At 39.8% G+C, this 19,320-nt stretch overlaps 1 protein-coding gene across 1 annotated transcript; it reads right to left on the reverse strand.

Annotated features, from left to right (window-relative positions):
* Positions 1-1,509: 1,509 nt before the first annotated feature.
* Positions 1,510-12,699, reverse strand: slc10a1 (solute carrier family 10 member 1). Its single transcript, XM_036542889.1, has 6 exons — positions 12,595-12,699; positions 8,880-9,331; positions 6,662-6,866; positions 5,993-6,171; positions 2,699-2,898; positions 1,510-2,031 (listed from the first exon to the last, which is right to left on the reverse strand). The coding sequence occupies exons 2-6, from the start codon at positions 9,293-9,295 to the stop codon at positions 1,976-1,978; spliced, it is 1,056 nt and encodes a 351-aa protein (XP_036398782.1). The 5' UTR covers positions 9,296-9,331; positions 12,595-12,699; the 3' UTR covers positions 1,510-1,975.
* Positions 12,700-19,320: the final 6,621 nt, after the last annotated feature.

A 19,320-nucleotide genomic window follows, 5' to 3' on the forward strand; every position in this document is an offset into this window, starting at 1 on the left:
TGTCCCTGGCTACTTTTTAACTGGTGTGGGTGTTTTTTATTCCAACAGGTGAATTTCATAGCTCTTACACTGTTAGAGCTGTTCACTGTTCACTCGAGTCTTCAAATAGTGTTCACGTCAATAGAAAAAAATGGCAGGGAAGACAAAAAGAGAAAGACACCAATATTGATAAAGGAATGACAATTTGGACTGGTTTACATGTAATTAATATTTGAATTTCACTACATAAAATGTATTTTACAGCATAACTCCCATTACCATCCCTTTATATGTCAAATAATGATGTAACTACCCTAGTAATTTTATATTCGCGGTTGAAAAAGAAGTAAATGGGTTGAAATGGAAGATGAAAAAATAATCTGAAAACATGAATGGAAATTTTACAAGATTTGAGTAGGCTGAGTTACTGTGCTTTCTTCTAAAAAACAGAATCCATTTCCAAAATCAGCCAAATGAACATGACTCAGATTATCAATGATATAATATCAAAAAAATCAACTCAACTAAACAACTTCTGTGCCAGTCAAGGATTGTAAAATTCCTTGGAAATTCTCCACCACCACCAATATCATCATACTTTCAAATGAGGTCTCTCCTGTCACAGTGCATAGATTCAGCATGGAAGATGGAGAGAAAAAAGCATGGAGTCACATAATCGGCTAACATCAAAGGAAAAAAACATGGCCATACAAGCACATACTGTATATACCCTACACATATGTGGTATATGCATTATGTTAGAGATTAAACACTGTACTGTACAAACAATCTTGACCCGCTGTGCATGATCAAGAATGAAAATACTACAGCGGATGCACAGGCAGCAGATAAACATTGAAATGACCACAAGAGTAAGATTCATGACTCGACAACAAAATCTAACAAAATAATACCTATTAGTATGTGATAAAAGATTAAAATAAAGACTGGAGGTAAAGAACTTGGGGGTTGTTTAGAGACACATGTCTCTTGGCTGTAGCTGTATAGCAATTATGTTGTGTTTCTATGTATAGCCTGTATTTTGTCACTTCAATGTGCACAGAATAAATGTTTGAACATTAAGCATCCAACATGGAGCATGGAAACAGACATGGTCTTCCTCTGGAAAGGAATCCCATCAAAGTGTAATGTAGTGGCATTATGAGTCTGATAGTGCTAAGAGTTAGCGAGTGGGAAAGCCCGCAGCCTACAATTCTGACAGCGTCCTGTTGCCTTTGACCTATCACAGCTCTGCATACAGTTTCATGGCTTTAATTAAACATTGATATTTCTTTCTGTAACAAATGCCCATTACTGGGTGTTTTTGGTTGTATAGGAAGCACAAGGCGTTCAACACAAACAAAAGATTAACAGAAATCTGCTGAAAGATCAATATAGTGTATACATTACAGTAGAGCTCAAATGTGATCATTATTTATATATATATATATATATATATATATATATATATATATATATATATATATATATAAATATAAATATCTTTAAGCAACAACAACGGAATGGGCGAAAAAGGATTGCTGGCGCACATGTTTGCTTTCAAAGATGCTGTGTCATAAGTCTTGAGTGCCGTCTGCAGAAATCTCATGGAGGTAGATTTGTAGTATCAGATCCACATTCATATACACTTTTTGCAGAATGCCCACCTCTGGCATTTCATGCCTCTTCAGTGCGATGACCTTACCACAGCCTCAGAGCTGCATGGAGGATGTGTTAATGGCTGGTGGATAATGGATTGTCTTGTTAGCCCCAAAGTGAGGGAGCAAGTGTTGTGGAAATAGGACTGCCTCTGTCCGTTCTTGCACCTGAAATAATCACCCCACCAGACGTGTTGTCTCAGACCAAAAAACGAACACCCCAGTACAATTTTCAGAGCAGTCCTCTGGTCTTCGCATCCGTTGGAACCCTGGGACAGGCCAAGTCCTGGCACCTTTGGGCTCTCTGTCCCGGCAAAACGACACGTGACCAACTGTGTCTACGGCACCTTCACCTCCTCTACCACACCGTCCACTGCCAGATACACTGTCTTCCCTGTGGCAGATCAAGAGGAAAAATGTAAGTCTTATCTCTGTTTTTCTTTAGACATTATAGCAAGCACATAGCACAAACATGTGGTTATACAGCAGGTAACTTTAACAGCCCTTTTCACAGGCATTACCAGATGTGGATTCCTCCCCATGCACAGTGAGCATGTGCACTAACCAACCTAGATCTGATGTCTCCTCTCACAAGACAGGCTTTATATTAACTGCTCTGCTGACAGCAATTCTAGCAGTTTATACATTCTTTTTATGGCAGTAGTGTAGCATAGTGGTTAAGAAGCAGGACTCGTAACCTAAAGGTTGCCGATTTGATTCCCCACAGGCGGGCACTGCTGATGTACTCTTGGGCAAAGTACTTAACTCACAATTGCCTCAGTAAATATCCAGCTGTATAAATGGATAACATTGTAAAACCCTGTAACTGATGCAAGTCACTCTGGATAAGAGTATCTGCTGAATGCCTATAATGTAATGTTTTTAGAAATCTCTCTATGACATGAAAAATAGACCAGGCCTTTTATTTGCCTTTTAGATATGTAGGAAAAAGCTCAAAGTGTGTCCTGAGCTTGCACAACCTGTGCTCCCTGTTGGTGTTATAATTTGACACTCATCTATCTCTGCATGCAGGGCACAGAGTGGGGATCTGAGACACTCACCCTCAGATGCTGGTTTCAGCCTTTGGTAGCACCTGAAGAGGATAATGAGGAACAGAGCCTCAATGATCTGAAACATGATGTAAAGGAGTGGGAACAGGAAGAGCGGCCCAATGACCTCCAGGGGAAAGGCTACTTTCAGGATGGTGGAACAGAGCTGGATGTTCTGACACCCGGTCTCCATTGCAATAGTCCTCCTGCATCTGAGAGGGAAAAAAAAGCATTTGCACTGACTTCCTCAGGTTAGGCTAATTAGTTGTGAACTAGGGCGAATGTTGGTTTGTTCGAAAAATCTACTACAAGATTCTGAGTCGATATATTTTCTAAGATCATAACAGGATCTTGTGACACCTTAGAACTTAAAAATGAATGACAATAAACATTCTGAAAAGATACAACAGAATCAAAGAAAGGAGGGTTAAATAATATTTAAAATGACATAATACAGGTACCATATAATTAAGACAGAAAAGACAGAACTAACAATACAATCCAGTCAACCAAAATGCCCCACCCCATGATAGCATACGTTTCAGTTTACAATGGTGTTTTCTGTTTTGTGTTGATCCTGTCCATTTGAGGCACACTTGCCCATGTTCAACTATCTCACTGACCTCTGCTGGTAAAACTGATAGAAAGGGGCACCAGACCATCCTGAACGCCTCCTCATTTCCTCCTCACACAGAGCTATCAAAAGGGATTGTACCATAAGCCAACTGTAGCTTGTCCCTATGCCAGCTAATCAAATTACCTTTGGGTGCCATAAACAGTAACTTTTTTTAGCTGGTTAGGCTAAGCCTGACTATCGCCGATCAAGCCTAAAATAAAGAACCATGTGACTTCTTCAAAGGCACAACCAAAATATTTCTTTCAATTTCCCTTTTAATGTTATGCCAAAATGGCTATTGTTTTGCAGAACCATGATATGTGTGTGATAAAGCTCCCTTTTACACCTCTCTGGGGATTTTAAAAAATATTTTCTAATGCTTTTTCCCCTTTGTCCAACCATATCTTGGAATTGGCAGAGGTATATTAGGCCGGTCTTACTACAAGTTTTCCACTCGCTTGCGAGTGTTGAGGCAAGACGAATGCAACAGCTATTCTTCCAAGTGCACGTGGCACAGTGCACAAATGATGTCATCAGAGCAACTTGCGGGTGTTGGAGGAATTGCAGGGTGCCTAAAAGTGGTGGCCCACTTACCCACCCCTATCTCTGGCAGAATGAAGCCAGTTTATTCCGCCATTGTGAGGTGGTTAATGTTGGCTGATGACATTTTTGGGATTGAGGATCCTTGAGCATCAATTTAACAATGAGGCCTGAAGTAATTTGGTCAAACATCCTCTTAGGATAACAATGACACATGTACATGACTCAAGGGTCTTCTGCTGAGTAAGGTTATGCTATTGAACAATGCCAAGAAGACATTTGATGTTCAAGAAAGAATGCTTCTCATTGACAAAAGTGGTCTGGTCAGGCTCAAATAAGCATGGGATAATACTTCTAGAAAGGATTTTAGGCAGTAAAGTATTTTTCAATCAATATTGTTAAAATGTAAAGGATATAGGATGACCATTTATCAGGTGGCATTTGAAAAAAAGAGATTATTTGCCTCTGAATTTATTTATTTTATTGCTTATTTGTTTACAGTTGGTGGTATGCAAAGAACCCATCTCAAAAGAAGCTGAGTACAAATTGAATAGCTGACCTCAACATTTCTTTTAATATTCTGAGCTATAATCATCTGTAACTATTGTTTTAAAGATTTAATGACTGCTAAAATCTCCTGTTTGGTAATATTGCATAATAAAATAGTTTTGTTCTCTTCAGACCCTCTAATTCTTCTCAATTTTAGCAATGGAATTTGAGATTACAGCAGTCCTTAGGAAAGCCTTCCCAGATTCCAATAAGATAGAAAGATAGGTGTCTGGTATGTTGATTACAGAAAAAATAGTCCCGGTCTAGTAAAAAGAGGTTAGAAGAAGGATCCCTGTGAGGAGACTCAATGGACAAGTGTATGAACAGTATATGATCAGAAATGGTTATAAGACCAAAGTTACAATATGTGCCCCTACCTAAGACTGGTCAAGAAGTAAAACAAAAATCTGGTCTGGAAAATGACTTATGAGGGGTAGAGATAAGGGTAAAGAGTCCAAAAAAAGAAGTGGTCTCTAAACCAATGAACAGTAATGAACATGCATCTGCCCTGCATTGGTAATAAGCTAACTAATAGTAAACAGTAGTTGTTTATAAAGCAGGACTGTGCACTCCTCTGTTGGACTTACATGGGGAATAATAAACCGATACAGCCCTTTACATGTAATTGCATGTTTTTTCAGTTTTTTTTTACGTTATTCTGTGGAGCCTCTTGCAGGAATGTGATATGTGTGATATGTTTATGCTTAGTCATGTGATTCATTCCTTTTATGTTCCAGCTCTGTATTTTAGTTTTATCTTCAAAATACTTCATTATGACAAATTATTTATTTTAGAGGGGTTAGAATAAGTATATTCCCACATGTAATAACACTTCTGGTATCACAAACAGGCCCTTTGTGACAGCTCTGGTTACTGTGGTACTGTACTCTGGTTAATGTGTTTTTACATTACATTATTTGCAATTAGCAGATGCTCTTATCCAGAGCAACTTACATAGGTTACATTTTTTTTTTACAATGTTAACTATTTATACAGCTGGATATTTGCTGAGGTAATTGTGGGCTAAGTACATTGCCCAAGGGTACAGCAGCAGTGTCAGGATCAAACTGGCAACTTTTCGTTTACAAGTCCTGCTCCTAAACCACTATTCTACACTATCACCCCCGTTTTCACAATTGATGTTATAACATTTTACAGCTGGTGTTATACTGTAAATATGCCTGCCACTGATTCTCAGTTGTGCATCCTAATTGATTGTTTTGGGGATTAATCTTTCAGTGACGCCTGAGGTAATTTATAAAACCACCTTTATACACACTCAATCAGATTGAGACAGGGGGTGCTAACGCATTCTCTACTATTCACCTCCAGAGATTTTTGGAGATTCTTTTTCTACTATGCCACAGCTCTTGGATAGAATACACTCCTATGAAAACCAGGAGAAAAGGACCATTGCTCTTGTTATCTGTCGTTCACTCTTTCTTACTGTCTCCTCTTCTTTCATTTTTCCAGCTGTGAATCTAATTCCCATGAGGTGGTTGCCAGATTGATTCACTGTAAGCTTTTCAGCCTGGTACTGTGGACAGGAGGGTGCTGACAGTTCTGTTTTGTGAACATGGCTGAAGGTGAAGTTGACTTACTTTGCATTGAGCCTGAGGACAGCAGATAGGAAGTACCCCAGCAGGAAGCCCATTAGTGGCATCATCGATGCAGTCACCATCATCTTCGGAGAAAGGAGAACCCAGACTGCACCTCCGACCGTGATGCCGGACATGATTCCAATTGCCACAGAGGCAATCAATAAGAGGCTGAGGCCTACCTGTGGAGCACATTTAGTCAATAATATTATGGACAAAGAAGGTGTCAATCCTTGCTCAGTATGAGTTCTATGTCCTCTTTCATGCAGACAAATACAACACTTGTTGAGTACAAAATTTAACCCCTCTAATTTTAGAAGCCACACATAAATAATCGGTTGTAGGTATCCAGCAGGCTAACAGTTAAGGCCATAACAGGGTAATGTGTCCACCGCTTTGAAATCTTACTTTGCCTTTTACAATGTAATTAACATAGTTTTGGGAGAGTGCTACATATTCCTCAGTCTGGCACCGTACAGGTCAACCAACATCTGAAGTAAACCCACTTCTCAATGTGTAACAACTGATCTGGGACATTTTCAAACACTTCCCTAACAGTACTGTCCCAGTTAGTTTAGTATCGCCCTATGCAGTGCATTGGATCACCTAACTATAATCTCCCTGTTTAACAGACAATAACATGGGATTACAGTAGAACCGGGTCCCCTGTACCTTTGTGACAATGCTGGCATAGCGTGGTGCCCAGTGGTTGATCGCAATGCCAACAGCACAGGGCACCAGGGTCAAGACCAGGGCGATGGAGATGCCAGCATAGGGCACAGCGTTCTCTATGTTGGGGAAGCCCTGGCAGTACAGATAGAGGAGCAGTGGCATCATGCCCAGTGCCATTACAGTGGAGCAGGTGGTCATCACAATGCTAAGGGAAGAGAGACAGAAAAACAAAAGTAGCCACCTAAAAACAATATAGCTGCAGGTCTCTAGCATACACATGCACATCTACAATTTCTGATGGAAATATTGATACCTTTTCCCATTCTATTCCCTGAGTGGTTGAAATGCTAAAGTCGCTCTCCTAAGACACTACACTCCAGAACGATGCAGCTCACTATATTCTAAGGGGATATATTTGAAAACAATGTGACAAAGCATTGCTCAGATTGTGTAGCTCCCTATTGTTACTACTGTTACTACTACTACTGTTACTACTACTACTGTTACTACTGTTACTACTACTACTGTTACTACTGTTACTACTACTACTACTACTGTTACTACTGTTACTACTGTTACTACTGTTACTACTACTACTACTACTGTTACTACTACTACTGTTACTACTGTTACTACTGTTACTACTACTACTGTTACTGTTACTACTACTACTGTTACTACTACTACTGTTACTGTTACTACTACTACTGTTACTACTACTACTGTTACTACTGTTACTACTACTGTTACTACTACTACTGTTACTACTACTACTGTTACTACTGTTACTACTACTACTGTTACTACTACTACTGTTACTACTGTTACTACTGTTACTACTACTACTGTTACTACTGTTACTACTGTTACTACTACTACTGTTACTACTACTACTGTTACTACTACTACTACTACTGTTACTGCTACTACTGCTACTACTACTACTACTGTTACTGCTACTACTGCTACTACTACTACTACTACTAATGATGATAACGTGTATATAAATAAAAAAGTGCAAATTGCCCTAACTGTACAGTTGACTGTACCTTAGTTTGTATAACTCAAATTACATACTGAAAACAAATGCTTTGACAAAAATAACTTTCTTTATTGGCACTGTCTTTATGTTGAAAGTATCTGCAAAACCATTTCTTTATTGCGGAAGGTGTCACATCTGTAAACATGCACTGTATATTGTCAAATTGAAGGACATTTCCCAAGGATCGACTAATTTTATAGAAGTGTCCTGTTATGATGCCATGTATCATAAAGTTTACAAACAAATTCACTGACAAGGAAGAAGTGTAATATTTTCACAGCTATCTAACTTTCATAGGGAACTAACACTAGGGAACTGTACAAATGAATCTATCTGAATCACATGACTAGTGGCCCTGCAAAACAAGTTTGACATGAAGTGAGATGTAAGATTCTACATTCCATTCATGCTGAGCCATAAACCACAGAGTCTTTGTGTACAATTTATATTAGCAGGTATGAAAAATATCTTCAGTTTAGAATGCCCATTGTGTATGATTCTAAAAAAAACTATGAAAAAATGGAAGTACTGTGAAAAAAACTCCTCCACCTTTTATGCCATGTTACAGCCTTTATATGGCCTTCATATTTTACCAGCATTAAAAACATGAGGGTGAAGTATTTGTAGTTTTTTTTTATTGTAACACTAATCACTTCCTTCAGAATAGGAAAGTAAGAAGTGAAACAGGTTATGTTGATCATCCTGTATTATCCAGCTATGATCATGGTTTAAGGGCACAAAACATTACTGCCTTTCATCAAAAATTGAACAAGATTTCCATTTAACTGTTTCATTACCACTTGACCAGGAAGTGAGTAAAGTGTACCACACTGGAAATAGTACTGTTCAATGTTAACAATACATTGATGCATAGAGGTTTTAAAAGTAATGATTTTACATGCTTTAAAACATTCATTTCTAAATAATTTCAAACTAGTAATCTGACAATTTACATAATTACTTATTTATTGTCTGTCTATTCCTGATCTCTTGAAAATCAATTTGAGATATAAATCATGTTTAATGTGTTTATTCATGTTTTGTTCAGCTTCACCAAGGTTTTAAAATGGTGTGATCTCTATTGATAGAGCTGACTTCCTTAAGAGTGGGGGATTTAGTCACAGGGCCTGCTGCTCTCAGGAAATATGTTGGTGATTAGTGTGTCAGTGGGTTTACCTCAGGTTCATGTCACCCTGGAGAGCCAGAGCGAAAATGTTGGACAGGTTTCCGCCTGGACAGCAGCCACAGATGAGCACAGTCACTGCTTCTATGGGGCCCATCTGCAGGATCTTGGCCAAGGCGAAGGCACTAAGAGGCATGATGCCGAACTGGGCGACCAGCGCAATGGCCACCCCTTTGGGCCTCATGATGTGGGCCTTGATCTTGCTCAGCTCCATGGTGCAGCCCAGGGACACCATGGTGATGAAGAGGATGACAACGCTGATGCCGCTGATGGCCTTGTCCATGACCGGGTCGAAGGCGAGAGAGAATGTGTGCGTGCCATTGTGGGCGGTGGCGTTATAGGGGTCGCCATGGTTCACGTATTGGCTGAGACCGTACTCCTGCGCTGTCTGGTTCGTGGAGGCGTCCATTCCGGAGTCGGTCCCTCAGCCGATACTGTCTGAATTCTGAGAAACACCAAAATACAAGCAACAAAGAAACAGCAAGTTCACTTCAGCTTAAATTCTTATGACTGAAGGCTTCTGAATGCAAATCCTTCTACCATTGAAGGCTTGCCAATCTGACCTCAACTTGACTTATTTATATTTACATTTATTCATTTGGCAGACAGATTTATCCAAAGTGACTAACAAGTGAGGCGCAGTACAACACCAGGAAATATCCATGTGACAAGGCACAGGCAAGGACTCAGGCGCGGACCACAAGAACTCCAGAGTCCAGGCGTTTATTAACAAAATCGCAGAACACGCAGGCAGTCCAAAACAGGCAGGGTCAAAATACCAGGAAGGCAGTCCAAACACAGACAGGAATCAAAGCCGGGGACAGGCAGGGTCAAACCAGGTAGACAGGAAGATCAGGTGAACAAGGCAGGACAGCAGGCAGGAGCACGGTCGAAGAGCAGGCAGGGTCGATTCGGGGAATAGCGATCAGGCAGAAAACACGGCGGGAACGAGACAGGTAAAGGCACACTGCAACGAACTGGCAACAAGACAGAGACAAGCAGGGTAGATATAGGGCTGGGCTGATGAGGAGATGGGAAGCAGGTGTGTAAGCAGGCAGGAGGGGGTGATCGGGTGGGCGGAGACAGGGCGGAGAGTGGGGCAGGGCTAGAACACAAGGAAAACAAAAGCACATGGACAGGGAAAAACAAAACACAATAGCTAGGGGGCGGGAGCACTGACACCATGTAAGGAGTCAACAATATTAGAAGTGCTGCATGACTAAGTTTCAATAGCTAGCCAGACAAGGAGCAAGCTAGTTAGTAGAGACACAAGTGCATGAAACCATAGACTTGATTTTTTTAGTATTTCAGGTGTTCAAGTGAGCACGAAAGAGCTGTGTCTTCAGATGTGATGTTGCTTGAAGATAGTGAGGAACTCAGCAGATTGGATGGCATATGGAACTTCATTCCACCAATGAGGGACAATGAAGGAGAAAGTTCTGGATGGTGATTTCGTGCTGCAATGTGACAGGACCACCAGATGCAAATTCGGTACCAGAGCGTAGCGTTTGGGAGAGAACGTAGGTTTGTAGTAGTGAGTTCAGATAGGTAGGTGCAGTTTTGTTGGTTGTTCTGAATTTGTCTTCACTTTAAGAGACTGCTCATATTCCTTGTGCTGCCACCAAAAAAAATTAAAAAGTTTGTTTTTAATGAAAGCTGCATAACATATGATCACATGATATGTGTCCCAAGGTTTCTCGTGCTTGATAGCACATTTGTTAAAAAGTACATATAGGGCAAATTCCATTCAGAGTGTTATAGAGACAGAAAATCCAATCGGGATTGTTGAGTTCTGCACCAGTGTTCATCATATAGTGATCAGACAGTGTTCTGTTTCATGCCATAACATCTACACTCCACAAACTGCTCATTCATTCTTTAATCATCAGCCAGTTACAGTTAGCAGTAGCCCAGAGTGGTTTCCAGAATACGCCTGCTTCATTGCTACAAGGTATTCTTGTGACTTTCAGCTGTTACAACTGCGCAATGCCTTAAAACCCAACCACTTGGCACGTGCAGCCAAAGGCCAGAATGAGGTTGTACATGTTCTTTAGTGTACTGTTTCAATCCCATTACTACTGCACCTCCCTGCTATTTCAATATTCATACCTACTTGCAGTCACTAGCTCTTACAATTAATTGTTAACATAGATTGACTCACCAGGTTTCTTGACTGTGTCTTCACATACAGTTTAGCTGTTCCAGCCCATCAAGACTCATAATTACATGTATGTAAACCACTGCCCAGCAGCTAGGCAGATGCAGGGACTGTTATGTGTCATTTAAGACAATGTCAGCTGTGCACATTATTTCTGTTACATACAGCAGAGTCCAGAGAGGTTTACTTGGGGCTTAAGATAATCTAACTAGGCTGTTTTGTTTTTCTCAAATATTTAGATCTACCAAGATGTAACAGTATGTGTATATACATCAACATCATATCAATACATATTAACAGCACAGTGAATATGGATCCACCTGTACGAGAAGGTCTTCCCTGTTCTGTAACATCAAAGCAAATTCAGTTTCCTGTGGAAATAAATTATGACCGTAACTGTAAAAATGAATCATTGTATTCCTCCTTTCTTCCTTTTATGATGAACCTGTCTGATGTTATATTTGGTTTCACTTTCACCTGCATTCATGTTAAATGAAAAAAAGTCACGTCATTAAACCAAAAGCATCAGCCTTAAATTCAGAATTTGCACTCACAATGATCAAACACAGGACAGGATTTGTAGATTCCAATTTGTCGAGTGGACTTTATAGTACACTGTTTGTCCTCAGCTGACCTGAGAATTTATGCAAAGTCAAGTTGCTTAGATTTGCCAAAACAAAAGTAATTGCCATATCAAATAGTTGTACTGTGTAATTTAAAGTATATAAAAATGTATTTTTTGCCATCTCTATCCATTGTCATAGATGGCATCATTGAATCTGACACTAATAATTTAGTATTGTGGGTTTTGTCTTTTTTAAAGCAGTGGAAGACAATGGATTTTAAAAAAATGTGGGGAAATTGTGTGGCTGTAAACTTGAAACTGTGTGGTTTTGCCTTTTTAATAATGATCAAAGTCAGCTGATTTGATAGGAGACTCCAGGCTCTTCCGATGAATGAATTACATTTTAAGGAGGCATTAAACAAGCAACGCGCTACAAAGATCTGACAGTGAACAGCAGCTGGTCTTCAGCCAATCAAAGAGGGCACTCACAGGAGAGCAGTCACTCAAAAGTAACTGTCCATGCTCCATTAAAATCCACCTTATAAAATTACAAAACAATTCAGTACGATTTTCATGATTGTTAAAGAAATTTCTGCATAAATGGTTGTGCCAGTCAGGAAAAAGTTAATTCATTGTGGACTCTGGATCCCCAGCAGACACTTTCATTGTAAAAGCTCAGAAGCTGAGAGACTTGCTACAGTATTTACATATCGACTCACTTTGTATTTGATAGGTAAAGCAAAATGCATCACTATTCATGTCAGGTAACTGAAATTATCAATACCATTCATCAACAATTTTTCCTCTTAAAAGGAAAGCACAGATGTTGAAGACAGCAGTCCACTTCAAAAGATGTCTAAAGCCACTCTTAAACGATTTTATATTTAATGCTCCTTAAAAAATACTTTTAACTTATCTTTATTTTTTTGATTGGTGCACATTATCGACCGAGCTTGTGTGAAAGAATTGTCTTTTTTTTACTTACCTTCATAGTGTGCAGGTTTTTCGGTGGCTCAGTGAGAGAGGCTGCTGTGAGTTCCGTGCTCAGTTCTGCATCCCACATTCCTCTGCCTAACCCCCCTCACTCCCTGCCTCCCAGCGGGCTGAAACACCCCCCACTCCCCATCACATGGCATCACATGGAACAGGGGCATACGCTACTGCCGCGTAACTGGCTGCAACTTTACTCTCTCCACAAAAACAACTGTGCAGCATGTTAGAGGTTTCAGTGGGAGCTCCAGGACCGTGGAGCTGCGAGGGGAACTCCTGGTCTGTACAGGGATTACACATGTGAGACCGTATGCATAGCAGGACCCACAAACTCAAAGTGACGCTCAATGTAAATACAGTAGCTGTGAAAAGTATTTGAGGGGAGTGGGTTTGAACAAGTAGATGGGTGACACTCTGACCTCATTAGTCTACTTCTCCCTGGATAGTACTGATAACATGTGGCACTTATTTTCCATAGGGAGATGCCAGTAACAACTTGATTTGTTGTTTTGACAAAGTTCCAAATTTACATTCGTTGCATCACCTGTCCAAGACCCTCACACCCGATATGTTATAATGTCAGTATAGTGATGTAATAGTTTTGAAGTCAGCAATAAGCTGGCCTGGAGTAGAAAAGCCTAAAGAACTCCACATTAGTGCAGCTTTACCACTGTTTGAAGCATCTGGCCCCAGTCCTGAAACAAAAGCAGTTGCAACACTAACAGCCTTCACTGTTTATTGGGACATCCTCAACCTCCTCATGTTATCTGTTTTTGAACAGGAGCGTGGGAAAGCTCCCTTAGCATCAATGGGGTGGATTGTGAGGACAGAGTACAATTGTTGCTGTGGCACTACACAGTGCCTTTCTACTTGGCATTCATGGACTGGCACTAGACTATCAATAACTGTTATGCAATCAGACTGGGCATTGAATAGCTCTGCCTGGCAGTGTGGTCACTCCTCTATGTTGAGCTCTTTCCTGAAGAGCCCCCTCTATTCATACCCAGGAACACTGGAGATGGTCTCTGGTAACTGCTTAGGGATTCACTCCAAGTTGGCCTCAGAAAATGCAAGCACACAAAGGTGTTGATTCTCTGCTCTAATCTCGTTCTGTGAGTGCAGTCAGCCTGTTCATCTTGAATTCCTTAAAAGTCGAGAGCTGAAGAAGCTGTGCTACATGTACCAGTCTGTGATGAAATGCTAAAAATCATTTACCTGCCTCAAAACTTTGAGACCCCATTTTGTATGTGAACTAAACCAATACTCTTTATACTCTGTGATGTAAGTATTTTTTAAGATATATTTTGTCTGAGCATTTTAAAGAAAAAAATTTTGAGTGAATTTGAAATTAATTTGTTCTGAATTTCTTGTTTGAGAAAGTTCTTAAGAGTGAGAGGTTGTAGAATTCTAGAGTGTCATGTCATTGTTTTAAAAGTCTTTTAATATGAATATTTATACAAAAACCACACCTGCTTGTACCTGATAGTTGAAAACAGTGTTCTCAGGTAATAGAAATGTCAGATCATATTTCAAACTTAATTGATTCAGCATTTAAAATATATGTTCAAAATATATGTTCAAAATACAATTGTTCTGTTACACACTATTTCAAAATAAGAGTAATTAACTGCATATGGCAAAAAAAAGGCAAACCGCAAAAACACAACAACATCACTATACTTACCTCTCTCTCACTTTTGCCTCCCATGAGGAGAAATGAGGTCAGGCTTCGATCAGTGGAGAGTGACAACACTTGATAACAGCAGGGGGAGAAGTGTTTTATTTTTCTCAGAAACCAGTTTCCTTCCCTCATCCAAACAATTAGCTGCTGTCCTCAGACATGTGTTCCTGACAATGCAGCTAGGCTTGTTTTTTGCTTTTCTTTGACCTGACAAGGCATCGTTTTTTATTTCATCTCATATGTTATATACTGTACACATTTTGTATTCTAATTAATTTTGATCTCCTCTTTACAGTTGTGTTTTTCTTAATAAGAAATGGCAGACAGAATGCCTTGCAGAAGATGAATGCAGAATTCTGGGTGAGACGGATATGTTATTCTGTACACAGGGAAAGCCCAGGCAGGGCAGCTATATTAACATATTACAGCCAAAGTGCTGGTTCATGCATTGGTTGGTGTCAGCATCGGTTCAATAGCCAACAACTTTCAACAATGCTTATATGACATAATGTTTGGCTTAAACTATTTTTATTGCAAAATATACCCCCTCAACCCCAAGGGGATTACTTTATAGCTGGTGAGAAAAAAGTCTACTGCAGCAAAAAGCTTGTTTTCACCATGTTAACTCATTCCATCATGTCAGTCAGTCTGTAAGTGTTATCTAATCTGTAAATGTGTAGCCAGTGCCTGAACAACAGGTAATACTGGATGGTGTGTAGCAATTATGTTTGTCTTATCCTAGCACATTTACACTTGCCAATTTTAGAGCCAGTTGCCGAAACTGATGTGATACCCAGTGGGAAACACTGTAGTATGACAGTCACTCTCTGTTGTTATGCATTCAGTTGGATGCTTCTGTTGTTATTCCTAAACTAGGAATAACAAATTTAACCAAGTGAGTTTTCTAAAGCAACAGCGAATTTGGTTGTCAATAAAATTAAATGGACATGATATGTAAGAAATTACAAAACATAATTCTTGTTCAAATTTGTAATGGAATGTAATTTGTTACTCAGAGCGTTAGAGTTAGAAAATAGAAGTTATTGTATGGTTGTCAATAAAGGAGAATACCTTCACCATTGACCCATCAACTCTGAGAGAGAAACGCAGATATTTTAAAGTATGCATTATTGACCTCATTACAGTTTTGAGGGGTATTGTCATGACCTCCCCACTCCAAGATGAGTTCACATCAATTGTCATTGGAGTATAACAAGATCTGACCTAATCTGGCTTTGTGAGATGACTTGAAAATGTCCCACCAGCAAAACTATCACTTTACTTCCAAATGACTTGGTACAGGCAGTTAGAACTCTGTGTTGCAAGCACTTACAGTCAAAGTAAATTTTATTTGGTTTTAAATTGACAATTCATATTAGATAAGACTTTAAAAAGATTAACTTGTGTAATACAGGTAGCTAATACACATAAATCAAATGTAATCATTGTGGTGTAGAAGCCCTAAAGAAAATGTGCTGATAAAATGCAATGATGTGAAATAAAGGGACAGCAGGTAAAAGAATGACTGTTACATTAGTATGGTGTATACTGGTTGCCCACAAGGATTGGTTTTATGTCAGCTACATTCAGCAACACATGATAAGATTCTTATGTGACTCTTTCTCAGAAGATGAACTGAGCCTTCTTAGAGTAACATCTCACTGCTGTAGGATATGCAGTTTTTTTTATTTTTAATGTCCATACAATTGCATCTTGAGTTTGTGCTACAAAAGACCAAGCTGTGATGTCAGTTGTAATTGACATTATTTCTAGCTGTGACAAAGCAGCCCTTGCAATGGCAGTATCACTAACTGAAAGATTAACTAACTAACCAACTAACTGCAGCTTCCCCAAGATAACAACAGTATCTTTGATCTACCATCATGGCAAAAAGGTATTGATTAAGGTTATGGTAGCAAATCTGTGGTACTTCAGAGCTGTGAAGGAAAGACCACCCATTATGAACCAAGTTATAGCTATGATTTAAAATGTTTTTGCGGGGCCTGTGAAATAAAATGTTCTTACAGTGGAGATAAAGACGAGAGCACTCTCACTCATACAATATTCATGTTATCCTTGTCAGACAACCTGAAGCATACAACCAGCGGCATTGCAATGTAAGTTTGGCAAAACATCCATTCTGTCACGTCTCCCTGATATAAAGAGTAAAATAAAACGGGTTTCACATGCAAATGAACACATGGAGCAATACTAAAAACTTTTCAGTCTTCGGCATAATTTATGAATGTCACAGAAACATTAAAATAATTCTCTTGTGACCCTTTGATAGTAACACTGGTCAATTCTGGCTCCTGCTATGGGTCAGGCTGGCCACTTCTAATCCAACAAAGTAGCTGTCCCTGACTTTGCTCCTGTTTCCCATTCACATTTCAAGAATGGTAAAATAGTACCACACGTAGAGATGGTTGGCAGGCTGTGAATGAGAATGTTATGAACAGATACATGCAAACCACAGTGCTATTATTGCGGGTGCCCCAAGAAGAATGGATGCCAGAGAATCTTTTATGCCAAGAGTACAATAGTTCTGGCTGCTAGCAAGGGGCAGAGTTCAGTTGTACAAAACAGAGCAGCTAGTTGTTACTAGAGGAGTAAGTGGTTAGGTTCGTGGTTCAGTATGTGCCTGGGTACACTAAGGTAAATGTTAAAAAATAGGAAACAACTGAAAATTACCTTACCATGCAAATACTTATAAAACAAAAGACATCACAATAACAACAAATGCTATGTCCTAGGAACAAGGGAGTAGCTTCTAATGCAATCATAAAGTGGACCAGGAAACATTGCATGGTTGAGTTCTGTCCCTAAGAAAATCTTATGGATATTAATTTCCAGGATGAGATCCACAGGTGTCACGCATAAATTTGCCTTTCTTGTCAGAAATGGTCAGTAGTCTGTCTTTTAGGAAAGCCTGCATGGGCAGCAGTCCCCTTCTTAATAGGCTCCCCCACTGTATTGGTCTGACCGTGCTCTCAGAAGTGCATTCCAGCAGTGTTAATAGTCAGTAATCCCCCTCCCAGTAGCTGGCGCTGGCTCATTCTCAGCAGGTGCGCAGTGGAGTCAGTGGGTTCAGAGATCTGCCCCTCTCTGTGCTCACGGCTTACCCAACCACTCTGCTTGTCAGCTGACTGTCATAGGCTGGTTACTCACGAGACCTAAGGACAGGTGCTCAGTAAGAAAGAGTGCAGTGCATAAAATACGTCTGTAGCGAATTCATACACTGTTACTAGCATTTTGTTGGCAGATTAGTAAGTGAAACTGTATAATTAATATTAGCCTGCTAAGATGTCACTCACTGTAAATTAATTACAAATAACTGAATCACATCACTCACACTCTTGCAAATGCTTTTGACCCATTGTTAAACAATCCCTGAAAATCTAAGTCTCTTTAACCGAAAACCTAGAAACTAAAAGCACTCTCCAGTGTTCACTCTTGGAACTGCAATGGGATCACAGGAGTCAAAGATCATGCTGTGATGTAAACCAAGTGAAAATTTAACAATGTAATGCCACCTGTGCATAATTTAACATGACAGTGAGTGATTTACATGGCTAGCAATTCAGTTAGTTTCCAGTCGTAATTTCAACAGCCTAATATCATATTCTGTGGGTTGTGGAATGTTTTGGATCCAGATGAGATTTTTGAAATAAACATATGAAGAGCCCATCATGAAATAGTTTTATTTTTAAAATATATATTAGTGCATTGACATATCTTTCAAAAATATGGTAAGTTTACCATGAGATTAATTTTCTTTTAATTTTAAAATGGTCAAAAATCTATGAAATACTACATCACCCACAATGCCACACAAACCATTACCTTCCTCTGAACTAGACAATCCAGAAAACAATGAATAGGTTCAAAGAAGCAAAACAAAAACATCCATTAAGGTTGTCTGCTGACCTTGCTGACCCTTGCTGTGTTAGGGAAAATAGCAGGTTTTAAAGGCCCTTGGCAGGGACCCAAGAGAGAGAGCTGGGATGGAATGGGGGAGGGGCCTGGAAGAAGGACCACCATCTGGCCTCATAATTACAGGCTGCAGAGGGACAGTCTTGATCATTACCATCGCTATACCCTTCATACCAATGAGTCGACTATAAACACTATCCATTGAAAGACCAGACATTAAATTTACTGAATGCCTATGGGGAGAAATATGGATCAGGAATGTCTGAGTATTGGTATGGTAACATAAACAAAATGAAGGTGGCTGGGGTTGGGGGTTGAAATTCCCATCAATGCTTCAGGTCACATGTGTCCATCCAGGGGGGCTGGGCTGAGTCTATGCGGTGCATCTGCAGCAAATGGAGGAACATGTGTAATCCCTGCAGTTATGTGCGGTAATGTTGCTGACAAACAGGTTTAGCCACCCTTGGAACTGCGGCACTACAGTATACCTGTGTTCAACAGGACTGAGGAGCTTAATTAATATTATTTTGAGAAATTAAGAAAGAACCACCGGTGCACACAGGTTGGCACTGCCTTAAAGGAAGGCTGCGTTGCATCAGAAGGTGTCTTATTACCAGACGACCCCGTTTTGTGACGTTGAGTTCCCTTGACGAGCAAAAGGCTGATTAGCAAAGGGGGAAAGCTGTGTGCTGGGTTTCTGGCAATGCTCCACTTTTTGAAAAGAAACAGAAATATGGAACAGGTCCCCCCATATGCATCTATAATGTGTGGATGTGCTGTACCACATTGTGTTTGTACAGATTGACCGATGCCACCCACAACCCAAATAATCCATCACATAAGCTCCTTATAGTGTGCACAATCTCTTGTTATATTTGTTGTTTTTTTTCCTGCATCTACAGTAATCACACCCACGTCTCACCCCCTCTTGTAGCTTCAGGGCTAGTGTGCATTAAGAGAGGCCATTTTGTTTCAGATGTAGCCGAAAAGAAGATATCCACTTTTTCCACCTTGTGCTGTCATTTGCAATGACAGAAGATGTTGTATCAATATCTCAGTGTTGGATTTGTTCAGTTTTTTAAAGACAGCCATGAGTTCAGAGTTCAG

Source organism: Megalops cyprinoides, chromosome 12 (genome assembly GCF_013368585.1).
Source record: "Megalops cyprinoides isolate fMegCyp1 chromosome 12, fMegCyp1.pri, whole genome shotgun sequence".
Lineage (NCBI taxonomy): Eukaryota > Metazoa > Chordata > Actinopteri > Elopiformes > Megalopidae > Megalops > Megalops cyprinoides.